This window comes from Aotus nancymaae, unplaced genomic scaffold, assembly GCF_030222135.1.
Source record: "Aotus nancymaae isolate 86718 unplaced genomic scaffold, 86718_ANA_hifiasm-v0.15.2.pri h1tg000099l, whole genome shotgun sequence".
Taxonomy (NCBI): Eukaryota; Metazoa; Chordata; class Mammalia; order Primates; family Aotidae; genus Aotus; species Aotus nancymaae.
Window position 1 is genome coordinate 7,677,583 of NW_026988514.1, and position 21,407 is coordinate 7,698,989.

Genomic DNA, 21,407 nt, shown 5'->3' on the forward strand with positions numbered 1-21,407 from the left:
AGTCATTTATAGAAAAATGATTTGAGAACATGTCATTATGATCTATTATTTTTTCCTTGAAGTTCTTGTTTTAGGAGTTTATGTACTTACCTTTCTCTCCTTTGTAGCAGGTAAGATACTTGGGAGCAGAGTATTGGTTGTATTTGCTTTCTGTTTAAGACCATGTTGCTTTGTATTATTGAATTCTATGAAGATAGTCCGTGTGCTGGTATTTATTCTGTCATGCTGGTGCTAAAATGATGGCAGGGGCTGGAAACCGGAACCCTCCCATGACTAATATTTCCAGTCCAGTAAGGGTGGGCACAGGGGAAAAAGACAAATAAAACCTGGTTCCAGTACAGGGCGGTGAGGACTGTGATCAGGGGAGATGCCCAGTGTCAGAGCTTATGGGATTCAGAAAGGCTTTCTGGAGAAGGGATGACTAAGCTGGGGCCTGAAAGGTGAGGAAGGTGATGGGGAGCATGTCAGCAGCCCAAATACAGACTGCTGCTGAGGTTGGTTTGCTCAACTGGGGCAGAGCATGTGAGAACTGAGAAGAGCCTACAGGGATGTCTCGTTGAACCTCTTCATTTCACAAGCAAGGTTTTTGATTCTCAGCATTCTGGTGACTAACCTGATCACTGTGCTCAGGAAGAGGAAGAGCTCTGCCTTGTCAGGAGGGAAAGAGTGTGGGCATGCTCAATAAGGTGTCCGTTTTCCATAGCACTGGGGTGTGGGCATTGGTAGAGAAATCTAGCTGGATCCCCACCTTGTGTTTTTATGAACAGAGAAGCAGACTGGGAGCCAGTTGGGAATGAGATAGAAGATCATCTCCATAGGGTGTCATGCAGGAGAGAGCAGGAGCCACAGCCTGGCCACTCCCCAGCCTAGCCTTGGTTTAGTTGACCAAACACCTCCAACCAGCATGCTTGCTCTTCTGCCTGAGGGGGTGTGGGCAGAGGGAGGATGTGGGGCAGTTTCCTTCACACACTGTACGTTTGTGCTTCTTCAGTGGGACTGTATTTTTAAATTCTGAAATTCCATCATCTCTGCATCAGAAATCATAATATGTACCTCATCATCATTTTCAAGGTGATTTTTATCAATGAATGATACATTTAAGGGATTATATATAACTAAAAGTTGTTGATTAGTTGAGCTTCTTTTGTATGTATTATTCCAAGTAAAGCCTATTTTATTTTATTTATTTATTTTTTCTTTTTTTAAAATTTATTTATTTATTTATTTTTAAATTTTTTTTTATTGCATTTTAGGTTTTGGGGTACATGTGAAAAACATGCAAGATTGTTGCATAGGTGCATACGTGGCAGTGTGATTTGCTGCCTTCCTCCCCTTCACCTATATGTGGCATTTCTCCCCATGCTATTTCTCCCCAACTCCCCACCCCCCGCTGTCCCCCCGACTTCCCCCCAACAGACCCCAGTGTATAGTGCTCCCCTCCCTCTGTCCATGTGTTCCCATTGTTCAACACCCGTCTATGAGTGAGAACATGCGATGTTTGATTTTGTGTTCTTGTGTCAGTTTGCTGAGAATGATGGTTTCCAGGTTCATCCATGTCCCTACAAAGGACGTGAACTCATCGTTTTTGATGGCTGCATAATATTCCATGGTGTATATGTGCCACAATTTTCCTGTCCAGTCTATCATCGATGGGCATTTGGGTTGGTTCCAGGTGTTTGCTATTGTAAACTGTGCTGCAATGAACATTCATGTGCATGTGTCCTTATAGTAGAACAATTTATAATCCTTTGGATATATACCCAGTAATGGGATTGCTGAGTCAAATGGAATTTCTATTCCTAGGTCCTTGAGGAATTGCCACACTGTCTTCCACAATGGTTGAACTAATTTACACTCCCACCAACAGTGTAAAAGTGTTCCTATTTCTCCACATCCTCTCCAGCATCTGTTGTCTCCAGATTTGTTAATGATCGCCATTCTAACTGGCGTGAGATGGTATCTCAATGTAGTTTTGATTTGCATTTCTCTGATGACCAGTGATGATGAGCATTTTTTCATATGCTTGTTGGCCTCATGTATGTCTTCTTTTGTAAAGTATCTGTTCATATCCTTCGCCCATTTTTGAATGGGCTTGTTTGTTTTTTTCTTGTAAATCTGTTTTAGTTCGTTGTAAATTCTGGATATCAGCCCTTTGTCAGATGGGTAAGCTGCAAAAATTTTTTCCCATTCTATTGGTTGCCGATTCACTCTATTGACTGTTTCTTTTGCCGTGCAGAAGCTGTGGAGTTTGATTAGGTCCCATTTGTCTATTTTGGCTTTTGTTGCCAATGCTTTTGGTGTTTTGGTCATGAAGTCCTTGCCTACGCCTGTGTCCTGAATGGTTTTGCCTAGGTTTTCTTCTAGGGTTTTTATAGTGTTAGATCTTATGTTTAAGTCTTTAATCCATCTGGAGTCAATTTTAGTGTAAGGTGTCAGGAAGGGGTCCATTTTCTGCTTTCTGCATATGGCTAGCCAGTTTTCCCAACAGCACTTATTAAACAGGGAATCCTTTCCCCATTGCTTGTTTTTGTCAGGTTTGTCAAAGATCGGGTGGTTGTAGATGTGTTGTGTTGTTTCCGAGGCCTCTGTTCTGTTCCATTGGTCTATATCTCTGTTTTCGTACCAGTACCATGCTATTTTGATCACTGTAGCCTTTTAGTGTAGTTTGATGTCCGGTAGTGTGATGCCTCCTGCTTTGTTCTTTTTGCTTAGAATTGACTTGGCTATGCGGGCTCTCTTTCGGTTCCATATGAAGTTTAAGGTGGTTTTTTCCAGTTCTGTGAAGAAGGTCATTGGTAGCTTGATGGGGATAGCGTTGAATCTGTAAATTACTTTGGGCAGTATGGCCATTTTCACGATATTGATTCTTCCTAACCATGAACATAGAATGTTTCTCCATCTGTTTGTTTCCTCTCTTATTTTGTTGAGCAGTGGTTTGTAGTTCTCCTTGACGAGGTCCTTTACGTTCCTTGTTAGTTGTATTCCTAGGTATTTTATTCTCTTTGTAGCAATTGTGAATGGCAGTTCGTTCTTGATTTGGCTCTCTTTAAGTCTGTTATTGGTGTATAGGAATGCTTGTGATTTTTGCACATTGATTTTGTATCCTGAGACTTTGCTGACGTTCCATCGATACCTAGTTTATTGAGGGTTTTTAGCATAAAGGGCTGTTGAATTTTGTCAAAGGCCTTCTCTGCATCAATTGAGATAATCATGTGGTTTTTGTCTTTGGTTCTGTTTATGTGGTGAATTACATTTATAGACTTGCGTATATTGAACCAACCTTGCATCCCTGGGATGAATCCTACTTGATCATGGTGGATAAGCTTTTTGATGTGCTGTTGTAATCGGCTTGCCAGTATTTTATTGAAGATTTTTGCATCTATGTTCATCATGGATATTGGCCTGTAATTTTCTTTTCTTGTTGAGTCTCTGCCGGGTTTTGGTATCAGGATGATGTTGGTCTCATAAAATGATTTGGGAAGGATTCCCTCTTTTTGGATTATTTGGAATAGTTTCAGAAGGAATGGTACCAGTTCCTCTTTGTATGTCTGGTAGAATTCGGCTGTGAACCCGTCTGGACCTGGGCTTTTTTTGGATGGTAGGCTCTTAATTGCTGCCTCGACTTCAGCTCTTGTTATTGGTCTATTCAGGGTTTTGACTTCTTCCTGGTTTAGGCTTGGGAGGAGGCAACTGTCCAGGAATTTATCCATTTCTTCCAGGTTTTCTAGTTTATGTGCATAGAGTTGTTTGTAATAATCTCTGATGATGGTTTGAATTTCTGTGGAATCTGTGGTGATATCCCCTTTATCATTTTTTATTGCATCTATTTGGTTATTCTCTCTTTTCTTTTTTATTAATCTGGCTAGTGGTCTGTCTATTTTGTTGATCTTTTCAAAAAACCAGCTCCTGGATTTATTGATTTTTTGAAGGGTTTTTCGTGTCTCTATCTCCTTCAATTCTGCTTTGATCTTAGTTATTTCTTGTCTTCTGCTAGGTTTTGAGTTTTTTTGATCTTACTCCTCTAGCTCTTTCAATTTTGACGATAGGGTGTCAATTTTAGATCTCTCCTTTCTTCTCATGTGGGCACTTATTGCTATATATTTTCCTCTAGAGACTGCTTTAAAGGTGTCCCAGAGATTCTGGTATGTGGTGTCTTCGTTCTCGTTGGTTTCGAAGAACATCTTTTTTTCTGCCTTCATTTCATTGTTTATCCAGTCAACATTCAAGAGAAAGTTGTTTAGTTTCCATAAAGCTGTGCGGTTCTGGGTTGGTTTCTGAATTCTGAGTTCTAACTTGATTGCACTGTGGTCTGAGAGACTGTTTGTTATGGTTTCCATTCTTTTGCATTTGCTGAGGAGCGATTTACTTCCAATTATGTGGTCTATTTTAGAGTAGGTGTGATGTGGTGCTGAGAAGAATGCATATTCTGTGGATTTGGGGTGGAGAGTTCTGTAAATGTCTATTAGGTTTGCTTGTTCCAGGTCTGAGTTCAAGTCCTGGATATCCTTGTTAATTTTCTGTCTTGTTGATCTGTCTAATATTGACAATGGGGTGTTGAAGTCTCCCACTATTATTGTGTGGGAGTCTAAGTCTCTTTGTAAGTCATTAAGAACTTGCCTTATGTATCTGGGTGCTCCTGTATTAGGTGCATATATATTTAGGATCGTTAGCTCTTCTTGTTGCATTGATCCTTTACCATTATGTAATGTCCTTCTTTGTCTCTTTTGATCTTTGTTGCTTTAAAGTCTATTTTATCAGAGATGAGAATTGCAACTCCTGCTTTTTTTTGCTCTCCATTTGCTTGGTAAATCTTTCTCCATCCCTTTATTTTGAGCCTTTGTGTATCCTTGCATGTGAGATGGGTTTCCTGGATACAGCACACTGATGGGTTTTGGCTTTTTATCCAATTTGCCAATCTGTGTCTTTTGATTGGGGCATTTAGTCCATTTACGTTTAGGGTTAATATTGTTATGTGTGAATTTGATCCTGCCATTTTGATGCTAGCCAGATGTTTTGCCCATTGGTTGACGCAGATTCTTCATTGTGTTGATGCTCTTTACCATTTCGTGTGTTTTTGGAGTGGCTGGTACTGGTTGTTCTTTTCTATGTGTAGTGCCTCTTTCAGGAGCTCTTGTAAAGCAGGTCTGGTGGTGATGAAATCTCTGAGTACTTGCTTGTTCACAAAGGATTTTATTTTTCCTTCACTTATGAAGCTTAGTTTGGCTGGATATGAAATTCTGGGTTGAAAGTTCTTTTCTTTAAGGATGTTGAATATTGGCCCCCACACTCTTCTGGCTTGTAGGGTTTCTGCTGAGAGATCTGCTGTGAGTCTGATGGGCTTCCCTTTGTGGGTAACCCAACCTTTCTCTCTGGCTGCCCTTAGCATTTTCTCCTTCATTTCAACCCTAGTGAATCTGACGATTATGTGCCTTGGGGTTGCTATTCTTGAGGAATATCTTTGTGGTGTTCTCTGTATTTCCTGGACTTGAATATTGGCCTGCCTTGCTAGGTTGGGGAAGTTTTCCTGGATAATATCCTGAAAAGTATTTTCCAGCTTGGATTCATTCTCTTCGTCACATTCAGGTACACCTATCAAACGAAGATTAGGTCTTTTCACATAGTCCCATATTTCTTGTTGACTTTGTTCAATCCTTTTTACCCTGTTTTCTCTAATCTTGCCTTCTCGTTTTATTTCATTGAGTTGGTCTTCGACCTCTGATATCCTTTCTTCTGCTTGGTCAATTCAGCTGTTGAAACTTGTGCATGTTTCGCGAAGTTCTCGTGTTGTGTTTTTCAGTTCCATCAATTCACTTATATTCCTTTCTAAGTTGTCCATTCTCGTTAGCATTTCGTCAAATCTTTTTTCAAGGTTCTTAGTTTCTTTGCATTGGGTTAGAACATGTTCTTTTAGCTCACGGAAGTATCTTATTACCCACTTTCTGAAGGCTGATTCTGTCATTTCATCATACTCATTCTCCATCCAGTCTTGTTCCCTTGCTGGTGAGGAGTTGTGCTCCCTTGTAGGAGGAGAGGTGTTCTGGTTTCGGGTGTTTTCATCCTTTTTGCGCTGGTTTCTTCCCATCTTTGTGGATTTATCCACCTGTCGGCTTTGTAGTTGTTGACTTTCTGATTGGGTCTCTGAGTGGACGTTCTCTTTGTTGTTGATGAAGTTATTTCTGTTTCTTAGTTTTCCTTTTAACTGTCTGGCCTCTCTGCTGTAAGACTGCTGAGGTCCGCTCCAGGTCCTGCTTATCTGGGGATCACTTGCAGCAGCTGCTGAACAGTAAAGTTTGCTACCAGTTTCTTCTTCTGCTTTGTCCCAGAAGGATACCTGCCAAATGTCAGTCTGAGCTCTCCTTTATGAGGTGACTCTTTGGATATACGGGGGTCAGGAGCTGCTTGAGGAAACAGTCCTTTATATTATCTCAGGTGATGAGCTCTGAGCCCCGTTGTTCATTCAGAGCTGCTGGGCTGGTAAATTTAAGTCTGCAGCAGCAGAACTCATAAACCTGCACCTTTTATTTTTTTCCCCCAGGTGTTCTGTCCCAGGGAGTTAGGGCTTTATGAGTCTCAGCTGTACTGCTGCCCTTTTTTTTCTCTTCAGGGCTGCCCTGCCCACAAGGAGGCAGCCTAGTCGCTCTCAGCCTGCAGAGGCTTCGCTGAGCTGCTGTGGGCTCTGGCCGGCTGCCGTGTGAATTTCCCTGCAGTCCTGTTTATATGGGTGTAGTTAGAGCTGCTTCCGCAATGTTGGCCCGCCTCTGTAATCACGGACTTTCTCTGTAATGGTGCGTTGCCACAGCAACAGCAGGCTGCCTCAGTAATGGCGGACACCCCTCCCCCACAGAGCTGGACCGTCTCGGGTTCAGCTGTGTTTGCTGTGAAACTCTCAAAAGAGAGCATTTCCAATTGCTGTATTTTTGTTTTCAATTTTGTTTTTGTGGGGGTGGGACCAGCCGGACCCGATCTCCTGGCTCCCTGCCTCAGAGCCTTTTATTTTTTTGTTGAAGGTCCGCTCTCTACCAGGTGACCTGGTCGCCTGTTGAATAGGTGCCGGGATCTGTGTGTTTTCCCGTGCGGCGACCCACTGCGCCACTGAAACCGCGGCTCTGAGATTTGTGGTGCTTTTTTTGCCCGGGAATCTTCTGGCCTGGCTCCCTGTTTCAGCTCCCCTTGCTGGCTAAGTGGGAACACAGTCCCGTTTACTCTGCACCGGGAGCGGCTGTGCTGGCTGAAACCGCGGCTCTGAGATTCATGGCGCTTTTTTTGCCCGGGAATCTCCTGGTCTGGCTCCCTGTTTCAGCTCCCCTCGCTGGCTAAGTGGGAACACAGTCCCGTTTACTCTGCACCCAGAGCCGCTGCGCTGCGGCGCAGGCAAAACAGCCGCGCCAGCCACACCAGCCGCGCTGGCGACCCGTGGGGCTCCTCCGCCTGTAAATCTCCTGGTCTGTGGGCAATAAAAATCCGTCTGGAAATGCAGCGTCCACTCACCCTCTGCACTTTTATTCGGAGCTGCAATCTGAGCTGGATCTAACCGGCCATCTTGGAACTCCTCCCCGTAAAGCCTATTTTAATATTTATGCACATGCATTCACACAACAAGTACACATACATATATATGCATGAGTGAGGTTTCTTAGCATTCTTTAAAATATTTTTTAACATGTGTGGCCAAGCTCTTTTTTATTATCATTCATTTTACAGCTGACTTTCTTAAATTTAAACTTTGGTTGGAATTTTTTCCATGAAATAGTTTTTACTAAGTTGTTAAGCCTATTTAGATTGTTTTTTTGAAGTAGCAATAATTTACTGAATACTTTGCCTGTAAGTCAATTGCAGAGGGAGTGGTTTTCTGGACTGTGGGGCTTTGCTTTTCTGCATATATTTAGTACCCATCTCATGTGGATGTGCTCCATTACAGAACCATATGCTGCATTTTAGGGCAGAGTGACCTTTTGTTTCTGGGATCAGAGGGCTCTTGTTGAACTTACTGTTATAAGTCTCCAGTGGGCAGTAATCTCTGCTTATTGGCTGACTGCTCCATCACTGCATCTTTTCCCCAGAGTTAGCATTTGATCTTCAGCCTAGCAGAGCTCCTTTGTAGCTTTTGGAGAATACAAGATCATAAACAGAGATTTGTACAAAAGCAGTTTTTCCCCTAGGGGGTGGTGGTCAAGAACCCAATAAGTCTCTACTTTAGGGTTTAACTGTATAATAATAATTAAAGCAAAGTGTACAAGAGAAATAAGGCACAAAATTATCAGTTTTTCTTTTGTTGTACATTTTGGTTAATGAGATGATTTTTTTTAACTGATAATATTATGAAAGCTACCACCCCTTGGAGTATATGGAGCTTATGCTTGCTTTTTCAAACCACTTTGCAATCATTTCCCACTGATTTTGTACAACTGTTGGTCATTCTTCTATTTTTTAAGGAATGGAAGCAATTGAGAGGTAAGAACAAATGCGTTCCTCAAACATATATAGTAATATTTCCCTCTATGCTCTTATTAAAGGTCAAAACTGCTTACAAGTGTGCATGTGTCTTACGAGATACCATAAATCCATACCTACTGCGGAGAATGAAGTCAGATGTCAAGATGAGCCTTTCTTTGCCAGATAAAAATGAACAGGTCTGTAAATGCAGGAGTTAACAAAGCATTCCTAAAGCATAAGTGTGTCTGTCCCTTCACCCTGATTCTTCTCTTTGGGTGAGAGAGTCTGGTGAGGTGTGGTCCTGGGACTGTGGGCAGGCTAGGCCTGCTGTGGCTTCTGCCCTCAGTGGATTCTTCTCTAGTCCACAGGCTTTGACCTCCCCCTTATTGACACATGGGTTCCTACAGCTACTCTTTTAAACATCTCCATTCTCCTTAAGTCCCTAATTTATTCATGCTACAAATTGTATCAGGTGTCAACCATGTGCCTGTCATGACCCTAGGCTCTGAGATATAGCAGTGAACCAAGCAAGTTTTTTTCTTATGGGAACTCACATTTATTCTTGAGGAGAGTGTCACAGAAAGGTATAGAAGATGTCAGGTGGCAGCGATAAGTGTGCAGACAAATGAAGCAGGGTTCAAGGATAAGCTGGAATTGCTGGGGAAGTGGGCCATTTATAAGGGATGGTTAGAGAAGACCTCTGATGAACTGACATCTGAGCAGAGGCCTAAAGAAGGCAAAGGAGTGAGTCATACCAGTTTCGAAGGCAGAGCATTGCAGATGGTGGGCTGTGACAGTGCTTTGGGGCATCCATGGACAGCAGGGAGGCCAGTGTGGTCAGGGCTGGGAGCAACAAGGAGGGTAGAAGAGGAGGAGCTAGCTGGAAAGACTGGGGAGGCTGGATCAAACAGATACGTGAACAGAAGTGAAGGCCTGGGCCTTGTAAGGTGAGTGGGGTGACCTGGGAAGGACCCGATGTGTTTGGTCCCTAGGAAGTCATGAGTGATGCCTCAGTGGCATCAACAGAGGTGCCCATGAGGCTTGCTCTGGGTGCAGGCTTCAGGAGTGACTGGAGGTGAGGAAATGGAGGTAGGGATTGGACCATATTTTCTCAGGGACGCCCCCATCTTCCACTTGGAGACTAACAGGTGAGGCACTATACCGAGGAGAATGAGTGGGTCTTCAAATGTAGTGCACAGGTTGAAGGGTTGCCCTCCATCCTGTACAGGAACCTCTTCCTCTTGGAATAAAGGACAATGAGCCAAAGTGGGTGCAGAAGTAGAGACATATTAGGGAGTGAAAACCAGGGAATTGTGCCTGATCCTGGTAGGTTCAGATTTGATTTTCATGTTGTTTTTATTTGTCTGATTGTTTTTAAGTAAAAGTTGAGACAGAGTTGTGGGTGGCTGGGTGGTGAGGAACACGGGCACATCTGCTCTGGGCTTGTGGAAGGTGCTGGGTGGGCATGTGTGGAGGACTCTGTGGAGCAGGACAGCCCGTGGCAGTATGCTGCCAGGAAGGAGCTTTTCTCTAGCAGCACCAGCACTGACCTTAGGCCTAGAGAAGGCTGATGGTTGAGTTGACCTACATTTAGAAGTTTACAGGGAATATGCAGGGGGTTGAAAGGGGTCCAGGTAGGTGGCAGAGGGGTGGCTGAATGAGCATCCATGGGAATGTAACTGTTGGTGATGGACTTGGTGAAGGAGGGAGGGTTGGGAGGTGGAAGGTCACAGAGCATGATGGCATGGAGTGGTTGGTGCAGTGGGCTGGGAGGGTAAGGGTTGCTGTCCAAGGTGAGTCTGGTATCTCGTGGACCTGTACTTAGAGCTCCAGGAAAGGGAGAGCTCCAGGTGAGGTTGTGGTCTCTGGTCAGTTCTGCTGATTAGAGCATGGCATGAGTCACAGGAGATGGGATGGTTTGACCATGTGGAGGCTAACATGGAGGATGGTCTGTGCACCTGGTCCCTGAACTTGCTGGTGAGCAGGAAGCCAGTCTTTGGGGACTGTGGGATGGCGGCTGGAGGTAGATGAGTGACAGAGATGAAGGGGCTGGTGAGCAGGGTGTGGTGAGAAGTATCATCACCCTTTGTTGTTTTAATATTAATAATAGAGATACCATTAAAATCGCATGCATTGTGCTCTTTTGATCGGGAAGTTTTGTTGATATTTTAATTATTTCTGTTAATTTTTTTTGAAATTATAGTCTCCTTGTTTTTCCTTCTGTAGGTCTTATTTTGCCGTCTTACAGATGAGCAGCATAAAGTCTACCAAAATTTCATTGATTCCAAAGAAGTTTACAGGATTCTCAATGGAGAGATGCAGGTCAGCTAAAGAATAGAAGCTGGAGAAATGAATTGTGGACCAAGGGAATCAAGGGAAGAAAGGAAACTAGGATCTAGAGTGCGCCAGGCTTTTCACATACTGTCATCTCAGTTCACTTGCATGCAGTCCTGCGTGGTAGATGTGCAGTCAGTCTATGGCCTGGAGCCGTTAGGTGCAGAGGAGTTAGGTAACTGGTGGAAGGTGGTAGGTTGCACAGCTGTGCACGGTGAATCTGAACCCAGACACAGATGCAACGGCAAGCTGTGCAGTTTCTGTTACTCCCGAGGGTCTTAACTGGTAGGTGGGCGGGTGTCAGGTGCATAGCTGGGTTTTTCCAGAAATTATGACCAAAATTATATATCTTGTGGAGAGGATCATGAGAATTCATAACTTTCATCAGCTTCCTAAAGGAGCCCATGCCTCAATAAATGTTTATGAACCATTACAATGTTAGGAACCAGATATAAATTTGGTTCAAATGTCCCTGACTCTAATTCTGGTTGTCCCCAGGGTATGACAGTAATGTATTTATGGTGATTCTATTTTTTTCAATACTGAGAAAGCTCTCTTTCTACTAGTGTCCGGAATTCAGAAGTTCCTAGCTAGTGTCTTCTCCAAAAGACTCTATTGTATAAATATGTGAGTGTGATTAGGTCATTTCAGTTCTTTTAATCATCTCTCACGATTTCTTATTTTATCTCTTATTGGTAGCTACAAGAGGTTTTTTAGTCATTCACATCTATTCATCTCCGTGAATCTCCCCTTCAGGTCTCTCCAAGTTAGGGGGTCTAGATCACACTATTCAGGAGAGAGAATGCAAGCCAGACTTGGAATTGTAAATTTTCTAGTAGTCACATTAAAAAAGGGAAAAAGAGAAACAGGTGAAATTAATTTTGATTATATATTTTATTTGACCTAATGTATCTAAAATATTTTAATATGTAATCAAAAATTAAAAATGATTAACAAGGTATTTTACTCCTTTTTTATACTGTCTTTGAAATTGGGTGTGTATTTTACATATGCAGCACAGGACATCACAATTTGGACTCGCCATGCTTCATGTGGTCAGTAGCCACATGTGGCTGGTGACTACTGCATTGGACAGTGCAGATTGAAAGGAAGAAAAATGAGTCACAGATGACTCTGGGGAGGTTTGCCAGTGTTCCTGACTTATTCAGATTGTTGTTAATCTGTTTAACTGTTGTTTACTAGTGATGGCTACCATACCCTTTGATTATTGGCTTAATGGTGATTTTCTCTTTTTCTGCTCAAGCTTTTTTTTTTGAGACAGAGTCTCGCTCTGTCGCCCAGGCTGGAGTGCAGTGGCGTGATCTTGGCTCACTGCAGCCTCCGCCTCCCAGGTTCAAGCAATTCTCCTGCCTCAGTCTCCCGAGTAGCTGGAATTACAGGTGCCCATCACCACCCCTGACTGATTTTTGTATTTTTAGTAGAAATGAGGTTTTACCACCTTGGCCAGGCTGGTCTTGAACTTCTGACCTCGTGATCCACCCGCCTTGGCCTCCCAAAGTGCTAGGATTACAGGCCTAAGCCACTGTGCCCAGCTGCTCAAGCTTTTATACCAGTGAGTTTGATTTGAGTCATCCTCTCAAGGCTGGAAGAGCCCCATTATTGGAGTTTTGTTAATGTCCTTTCATGGGGATGAGCTAGGAGCACTCACCCCTCGTCTTTTATACCCTTCTGCTGCATGGGCCATACTTCATATCTTTCACATATTTGCATTTTTTCATGCATTTTTTTTCTGATCTAAAAATAATCTAAAGGTCAATGGATCCTCAACTTCTGACTCATTAATTAAACTACATAACTTTTAGTGAGGTACTTAGGAGTGTAATATTTAAATGCATTTGATAAGTCATATGACTGATATCTCCAAATTTAGGTTGATAGGACATTTCTGATCTATATTTAAAAGGCAAGTTCCTCTTTTATATTAAGTTTATAATGCATACCTTTTTTCTAGTGAGGGAAAATGAATTATCAGCAATTGAATATGACCCCTGTAAACGTGTTCAGTCCAGTAGAATTTTTTTGTTATTGAGAACTTGTTCTAACAGGGAAACAAGATGAGTGAAAGTTAATTTCTCCCAGCTCCTGATAATGCTGTGATTAGGGAAGAAACTAAGAAGCTTGTGGAGAACAGTTTTTTTAGTCTGTTATATGTTAAACAGCCTCCTTCCCTAGGGAATCTTATTTTACATGGGGTCATTGATTGCACATATTATGTTCTTTCTTACCACAGATTTTCTCCGGACTTATAGCCCTAAGAAAAATTTGCAACCACCCTGATCTCTTTTCTGGAGGTCCCAAGAATCTCAAAGGTCTTCCTGACAATGAACTAGAAGAAGATCAGTTTGGGTACTGGAAACGTTCTGGGAAAATGATTGTTGTTGAGTCTTTGTTGAAAATATGGCACAAGCAGGGTCAGCGAGTATTGCTATTTTCTCAGTCAAGGCAGGTGAGTGCGCAGACTTCATACGGGAAACAGGCTGGTTCTTTATGACAGCCATAAACTCACAAAATGGGATTCAATCTAAAGTAATGACTCTGAAGCAAGTCTACCACTCACGTTGAGGTGGCAGTCTGCCGATTTCTTTGGGAGTTTAGATCTTTCTCTAGAGTTGATGTCTAGAAGTTGACTTTTTAAAAAAGCTCACCGTGTGATTTTGGTGTGCAACTGTGTTTAGGCCTGAGCTTCGGTTGTTTACAAAAGTTGTAAGAATTAACTATAAGGAAACACCAAAAATACTCTTAACAGTTCTGTTTATTTGTCATAAAGCAAGAAACTCCTTTTAACTTAGGCCTGTTGGGGAAGGTGTGACTATTTGTATAAACAGAGAAGCACTCACTGGGAATGTGTATTTGCTTTGCAAACTCTTATCCCTCACCTCCAAACAAACAGATGCTGGACATACTCGAAGTATTCCTTAGAGCCCAAAAGTATACCTATCTCAAGATGGATGGTACCACTACAATAGCTTCAAGACAGCCACTAATTACAAGATACAATGAGGTAACATGGGAATGTAACAGGGAAGTTGAGCGGTGCTGCTGTGTCTGGAGGGAAAGTATTAAGCGTATCCACACACTTACCCACTGAAGTAGTGTTGACATCTGGGCTTGGGGAGGGGGTGCTAAGGGGAGACTTGTTGCTTTTAACTCTATGCACTTTTGGATATTCGGCGGGGGACGGGGTGGTGGGCGTGTGTGCTCAAACAAAAAATGTGTTTTCCACAGAATGTGTTTTCCTCCTAAAAACCCAATTTTTAAATATTTCTAATAAATACTAAAAATAAAAGCTGTGAAATGAGATTTTGATTCACCAGAGGTCTCTAGGACATTACCATTCCTTGTATTGGGAACAGCCCAGTAGTTCCACGTGTACAATATGGAGGCAGAGGCTGAGAGCTGCAACTGGTCGTAAATGTGTGTGCTCGGTGTTTTGTGTCTTACCGCTAGGACACGTCCATATTTGTGTTTCTTCTGACTACGCGGGTAGGAGGCTTAGGTGTCAACCTGACAGGGGCAAACAGAGTTGTCATCTATGACCCTGACTGGAACCCAAGCACCGACACACAGGTTTGTTTTAAATTCTTTTTTAAAAAGAATGTATTACTAGAAATATAGTTTCATGGTTAGCTCTTATGACTCGTTTGATGTTCTGGTTGGCTTCAGCGTACAGTTCACATTTTGGTTGTCTCCTATTTGACACGGAAGAAGAGACCCTTCAGAGTCACACACCCTGAAGGCACCCGTCAGAGCCAAAGTGTTGAAAATGGACAGGAACCATCTTCAGCAGTTTATCCATAGCATTCATTCCTAGAGTTGGGGTCAAAAGAACATAGGCAAAGTTACAAACATTCTTTCAGGTAGAGATGTCTTTTCAACTGGCTGTTCATCTTCCTGAGCAGGCCTTAGGTACACTTGACATCATGAGTCAAAATTCTAACTCTCAGGATGAAAGGTAGTGACCCGCTGGCTTTGTTTCTTATAGTCAGTGCTTGTCATTGGGAAGGATTCTTGTTGAGAGCTCTCTCTCTCTCTCTGCCGCAGGCCCGGGAGCGAGCATGGAGAATAGGCCAGAAGAAGCAGGTGACTGTGTACAGGCTCCTGACTGCGGGCACCATTGAAGAAAAGATCTACCACCGGTCAGTGCACCCAGTAGCAGCTCTTGGCTGGGCATGCAGGGAATTTTTCCAAAGTGTTGTTTTTAAAAGTCTTTACATCTTGGAGTAATAGTTGCTATAACTTAAGGTTTTGGTCTTTGTTTTGTATTTTTTCTTTTTCTTTAAAACATGCTTAGATGGCTTACTGTGAGTTGTCAGAAAATGTCTTAGAACATGATAATTTTTTTACCTTATTCTACCTCAATAATCACTTATGTGTAAACTTCATATTAATTGTTATTTGAGAGAAATATTTCTGCCTACTATGGTGTGTTGCCTTCGGAAATGTTTAAAAAGCGACAAGATTGAATATTGGTATTTACACACAACATGCAGGTGGGATCAGTGCGGGTGTCCTGGTGGTCTTTGACTCTGATGCCCCTTACAGAGAAGTTGACAGGATGCCTGTTTATTACTCTGTCTTTCTATATAATGACTAGGGGATTTTAGACAGTAATAACTTCAACAGTAGAATCCAGACATTGCCAGATTCTCCCACTGCCCCACCACAGACTTTATCCTTGAGCCATAGCCTGGCTCCTGTGCCCTTCACCATATGCTGGGCTATTCCTGGAATGTTATATGTTTTCAAGGGACTGTTGTGCGAGGGTGGGGGATGAGTTGGATTCTGTGAGAAGAGAGCTTCCTCTTATAGATTCACACTTTAGCTAGGAGAATAAATGACAGGGAGGGACAGTGTGGCTGGGGAAGGTGCCTGTTCCAGAGTGGCAGTGGTGTGGGGCTTCAGCAGAGTGTGGACCTGCAGGTTGGAGCAGGGAGAGACAGGTCAGAGTGAAGACCTTGCAAGGCCTGGGTGAGAGAGTTTGCTGAACCCTATGATAGGAGGGTCCTAGGCAGGGCAGGACCCTTGGTACTCAAGTCAAGGAGGCTAAGAGAGGCTGAGTCACATGATGGCATGTGAAAAGGTGTTTCTTGAAATGTGTTAGATTTTGGAGGTTGAAAAAGCTCATTTGGTGTAAATAAAAGGTATTATTTCTAATTTAAATTCTGTAAGACATGGGAGATTAACTGATGTATTATATCTTTCCCGAATTATAATTTTCCAAGGCTGAAAGTTTGGGGGATTATTTAGCCATATGTGCAGCTGCTATTACCATCTCTCTCTCATATTGCTTTATAACTTGAATTTTTAGGTAGAGTACATGTTGTTTTATACCAGTTTACCTTTTATTTTTTTAGACAAATCTTCAAGCAGTTTTTGACAAATAGAGTGCTAAAAGACCCAAAACAAAGGCGGTTTTTCAAATCCAATGATCTCTATGAGCTGTTTACTCTGACTAGTCCTGATGCATCCCAGAGCACTGAAACAAGTGCTATTTTTGCAGGTATTTTGTAAAATCATTTAATTTAAAGTAATCAATTGCACAAGATGATACAATATAGTATTAGCTGTGTTTTTCCTCTTTACAGGAACTGGATCAGATGTTCAGTCACCCAAATGCCATTTAAAAAGAAAGATTCAACCAGCCTTTGGAGCAGACCATGATATTCCAAAACACAAAAAGTTCCCTGCTTCTAATATACCTATAAATGATGCCACATCATCTGAAGAGAAACCTAAGGTTAAAGGAGGTGAAGTAAATGCAGTAACTTCTAGTCAAAGTGATCCTTTGAAAGATGACCCTCACATGAGTAGTAATGTAACTAGCAATGATAGACTTGGAGAAGAGACAAATGCAGTGTCTGGACCAGAAGAGTCATCAGTGATTAGTGGAAATGGGGAATGTTCAAATTCTTCAAGAACAGACAAAACTTCTAGGCTATCTGGTGACGAAAGTATTGATGAAAAGTTCGGTCTTTCCTATAAAAGAGAAATACCCAGCCAGGCTCAAACAGAATCTTTTTGGGAGAATAAACAAACGGAAAATAAGTTTTATAAGCACAAGTCAAAAACAAAACATCATAATGCAGCAGAAGAAAAGATCCTGGAGAAACATCTGAGACCAAAGCAAAAGTCTAAGAACCCTAAGCATTGCAGAGACGCCAAGTTTGAAGGAACTCGAATTCCACACCTGGTGAAGAAAAGGCGGTATCAGAAGCAGGACACTGAAAACAAGAGTGAGGCCAAGGAACAGAGCAATGATGATTATGTTTTGGAAAAGCTTTTCAAAAAATCAGGTAATCCTTTTGATACATTTGCCACAGGGATGCTAGGATCAGAAAATGAGTAGGCTGTTTTTAGCAATAGCAGCCTTTAACTGATGGTGCATAGAGGGCTCTCAGGCAGAGGTGTTTCTCTTCAAAAATTTAGATTTGAAATATATTGACATTTAAAAAATTGTATTCACACATCTTTTCTGAAGACCTAGAATAATTTTAAACTTTGGAAAACAATAGTACTTACGACCACTCATGGGAGGTGTGCAATTCTTTAAGTAGATGTGTACTACCTGAACATTAGTAGGCAGTTTCTTTACATGCTGTGTGCTACATTAATCTGATCTTCCATCCACAGGAGATTAAAGTATCATCATAAGAGAGACAGACAAGCGTGTGGCTAGTGACAGGCATTCTAGAAGCATGAAAGCTGATAGCTAATGTCAAGGGAGAAAAGTTAGGAGATGTAGATTCAACAATTGCTCAAGACCATGGCGTATAGATAGCCCTGCTTAGTGATCCCTTAGCAGTCACTGTGTTCACAATGTGATGGCCTTGAGTTACCAGAGATTGCTGTTCACGACATTCAGTTTAAAAAGGCAGGTTTATGTGTAGCATTTTAGAAAGACTTTTGTTTAGCATGGTTAATTTTTTTTGTTAATTTCATATTTTGAAGTAATTTCAAACTTAAATCAGTTTGAATAATACAAAGAACGCTCCTATATCCTTTATCCAAGTTATGAACATTTTTCAGCTTTTGCTTTACATTCACACACACACACACATCTATGCATACATTTTTGTGGCAGGAATGCCACAGAGGTGATACTGTATCTTAACTCAGTGCATCTATCAGGAGACACATGTTGGTTTGACCTATTACAGGTTAATTTTTAAGATCACTGGGTTAAAGTAGAGTCTGCCAGGTTTCTTAGTGCTAAAATTAATATTTTTCACTTTGTAATTAATTTGTGCTTTAAAGGAATATACTTTGAGACTGTGTAAATATCCTGTTTCTCATCAAACTTTTATCCACTAGTTTTAACATCCATTGATGATTCTTTCCTCAGTCAGTTATTGCTACAGTGGTTGCCAAATGGTGATTAACATTCTATTGTAAGGAAGGTTTTCCTTCTCCCTTACTTATTTATTAATTTGTTTTTAGATGAGTATGGACTAATGGATTCTTTTTTTCCATGACTGTAATCCATTAGTAGGGGTATTGTGGTGCTCATATTGTCTTAGATTTGCCTCGTGGGTGGGAGCTCCTTCAAGCTGGCTCCTTTGTGCCTCTGGTGTGTCCCCGCTATTCTTTGAGCACCTCCTTTCTTCTTGGCATACTAATATATGCCAAACTCAATTTATATTCTATGCCAGCCCTGTAATCAGCCATTTCTTCAGGAATCCCTGGAGAATGGTATTTAGGAACTAGGATCTGGATTCTCAGAGTGTTCATTGCTACTGGTACGTCACTGCTTTCCTAGCCAGTATATCAGGAAATAGATATATGTACGTGTATGTGTTTGTTGTATGCATACATATACACATACATACATGCATATATATGCACAACAAATTGCACAGATACATCTGTCTCTATGTCTAGAAAAACCATGAGTTTGACTTCCAGCAAAGGGAGATTAACGTTTACCCTTCCATGTGAAACAATGAAAACATTAACAGAACATACAAAGCAATGGTTTTCAGGCACCAAGGCACCAAAGGGCAGTGATGTCTGAGAGATGGGAAACAAATGAACTGAACTCTCCAGTTGCCCTGCCCTACTGCCTTGAGAGAATTTTCATGCTGTGACAGAAAGAGGGAGAACCCAGATGGAGCCCCAGGCAGACCCTGTGTTGAGAAGACACAGCTGAGCATCAGGGGAGGCCAGGGTGGCTGGTGTTTATATGAAAGAGACAATAGAGGAGAGAGCTCTGCACAGGGAGAGAGCCCCACAGGTCTGCAGAGTCTCCTTTGGCACTCTGCTGAATGCTGATCAGCACACTATGCAAGAAAACTACTTAACATCAGTGAAAAGGCCTTTCCTCTCTAACTTTTGGATTAGAGGAAACATGCCTGGTGCTCACCCATGGCCAGGGATTGTGCCTGTTCCTGCCAGCTAGACTGGAAAAATATTTCATGGGGCATTGGGTATAGTACAGAGTAGGAGGTCTTGCTTCTGTTGCAGGGAATGATCAGCCTTACAGTGAGCACTGCTTCAGCCCCACCTGAATGTTTATAGGAATATACAAATACCCAACATCCAATAGGATGAAATTCACAATGTCTGGCACCCAGTCAAAAATTACTGGCTGGATGTGGTGGCTCAGCCTGTAATCCCAGCACTTTGAGAGGTTGAGGTGGGTTGATTTCTTAAGCTTAGGAGTTTGGGATCAGCCTGGGCAACATGGTGAGATCCTATCTCTACAAAAAAATTTTAAAAATTAGCTGGATGTGGTAGCATACACCTGTGGTCCCAGCTACTTGGGAGGCTGAGTTGGGAGGATTGCTTGAGCCTGGGAGGTTGAAGCTGTGGTGAGCTGTGATCATGCCACTGCACTCCAGCCTGGGCGCAGAGTGAGACCCCATCTCAAGAAAAACTATGTATAACCCAGTTTTTAAAATGGACAAATAATTTGAACAGACTTCACCAAGAAAGATATGTAGATGGCAAATAAGTATATGAAGCTTGTTAATATTATTAGTTATTAGGGAAATGCTAATTAAAACGATAATGAGACAAGACTGACCACAATAAGTGTTGGTAAATATGTGAAGAAGTTGGGTCTCTCATACACACCTGATGGGACTGTAAAAGGGCACAATCACTTTGGAAAACAGTTTGGCAGTTTTTTAAAAATTAGGCATGCACTTTCCTTATGATAAAGGCTTTTCAGTCCTGGGTATGTATTTGCCCAAGAGACATGGAAAGATATGGTCATACAAAGGCTTGTACATGAATATTCATAGCAGCTTTATTAGTAATAGTCAAAATGGAGAAATGCACAAATGTTCACCAACAGGTAAACAGTTAAACTAACCATGGCGTAGCAAATACTAATCAATAGGCCGGGCGTGGTGTCTCATGCCTGTAATCCCAGCACTTTGGGAGGCCGAAGTGAGCAGATCAGCTCAGGGCAGGAGTTCAAGACCAGACTGGACAACATGGTGAGACCCCATCTCTACAAAAATACAAAAATTAGCTGGGCATGATGATGGGTGTCTGTAATCCCAGCTACTTGGGAGGCTGAGCAGGAGAATCACTTAAACCTGAGAGGTGGAGGTTGCAGTGAGCTGAGATCGTGCCATTGCACTCTAGCCTGGGAGACAGAGTGAGACTTCATCTCAAAACAAAAAAAAGAAGCTAGTCAACAATGAAAGGAAATAGAATATTGATACATGCTACAGCATGGATGACTTTCAGACTAATAAGATTAGTATATACTCTGATGCTATTTGCATAAAATTCTAGAAAACACACAGTCATGACAGAAAGTAGGTTGGTTGTCTGGGGATGGAGTCTGGGAGGGCGAGATTACAAAGGGACATGAGTTTTTCCAGGATGGCTATGTTCATTGTCTTGATTGTAGTGATAGTTTCATGGTATGTCATAAACCAAATACTGTACTTTAGCAGTTATTGTATATGAGTTATACTCTAATAAGCTCCAAAAAGCAAAATACAATGAGGGGATACTGTTGTCTCCAATTTCATTTCAGTGCCTAATTTCATTTTAGGGCCCTTTCCATGTTTGTAGCTCCCTTCAAGACCTTCATTCACAACATACTGACTTACTCCTCAATCCTAGGATACATGGTAGTTTTTTAGAATTTTTAACCTGAACTATGGCAAAAAAACGTTATATTAAATAGAGTCCATATTTGTTTATATGTTTTTTGTCTTTAAATTTTTGGTTAGAACACTACTTGGGTCAAAATAACTTGGTTCTTTTTTCTCACCCTTCATTGTATTATCAGTGTGTACTATCAATTTAAAATACAGTAGGTTAATTTGTTTGTATTCTACTTTAGGGTTTCTTCCCATCCTTGTTGACTCTATGTTATCTTCTGAGTAGTAACACATTAACATAGTTACAAAAGACAAAATAGACAAAAAGGTATACTCAAAGAAGTGTCATCCCTCACCCTGTCCCCACCCCTTTTTTCCCTTTCTAGTCCGATGAGTTTCTGGCATTTCCTTCATGTATTTCTGTATTAGTCCATTTTCACACTGCTGATCAAGACATACCTGAGACTGGGCAATTTAAAAAAGAAAGAGGTTTAATTGACTTACAATTCAACATGGCTGGGGAAGCCTCATAATCATGGAGGAAGGCAAGGAGGAGCA

The 21,407-nt window shown here is 41.8% G+C and overlaps 1 protein-coding gene across 3 annotated transcripts in view; it reads left to right on the top strand.

The window, feature by feature from the left end:
- The window catches only part of LOC105734598 (chimeric ERCC6-PGBD3 protein), a 107,484-nt gene that overhangs the window by 61,198 nt on the left and 24,879 nt on the right, over nucleotides 1-21,407 (top strand). For all 3 annotated transcript variants that reach the window (XM_012477477.3, XM_012477475.3, XM_012477476.3), the window contains 8 exons: nucleotides 8,514-8,630; nucleotides 10,660-10,755; nucleotides 13,019-13,234; nucleotides 13,679-13,789; nucleotides 14,236-14,355; nucleotides 14,830-14,924; nucleotides 16,143-16,288; nucleotides 16,374-17,081. In XM_012477477.3, coding sequence (XP_012332900.2) covers nucleotides 8,514-8,630; nucleotides 10,660-10,755; nucleotides 13,019-13,234; nucleotides 13,679-13,789; nucleotides 14,236-14,355; nucleotides 14,830-14,924; nucleotides 16,143-16,288; nucleotides 16,374-17,081 — 1,609 coding nt within the window. The remainder of the gene's footprint in view (nucleotides 1-8,513; nucleotides 8,631-10,659; nucleotides 10,756-13,018; nucleotides 13,235-13,678; nucleotides 13,790-14,235; nucleotides 14,356-14,829; nucleotides 14,925-16,142; nucleotides 16,289-16,373; nucleotides 17,082-21,407) is intronic.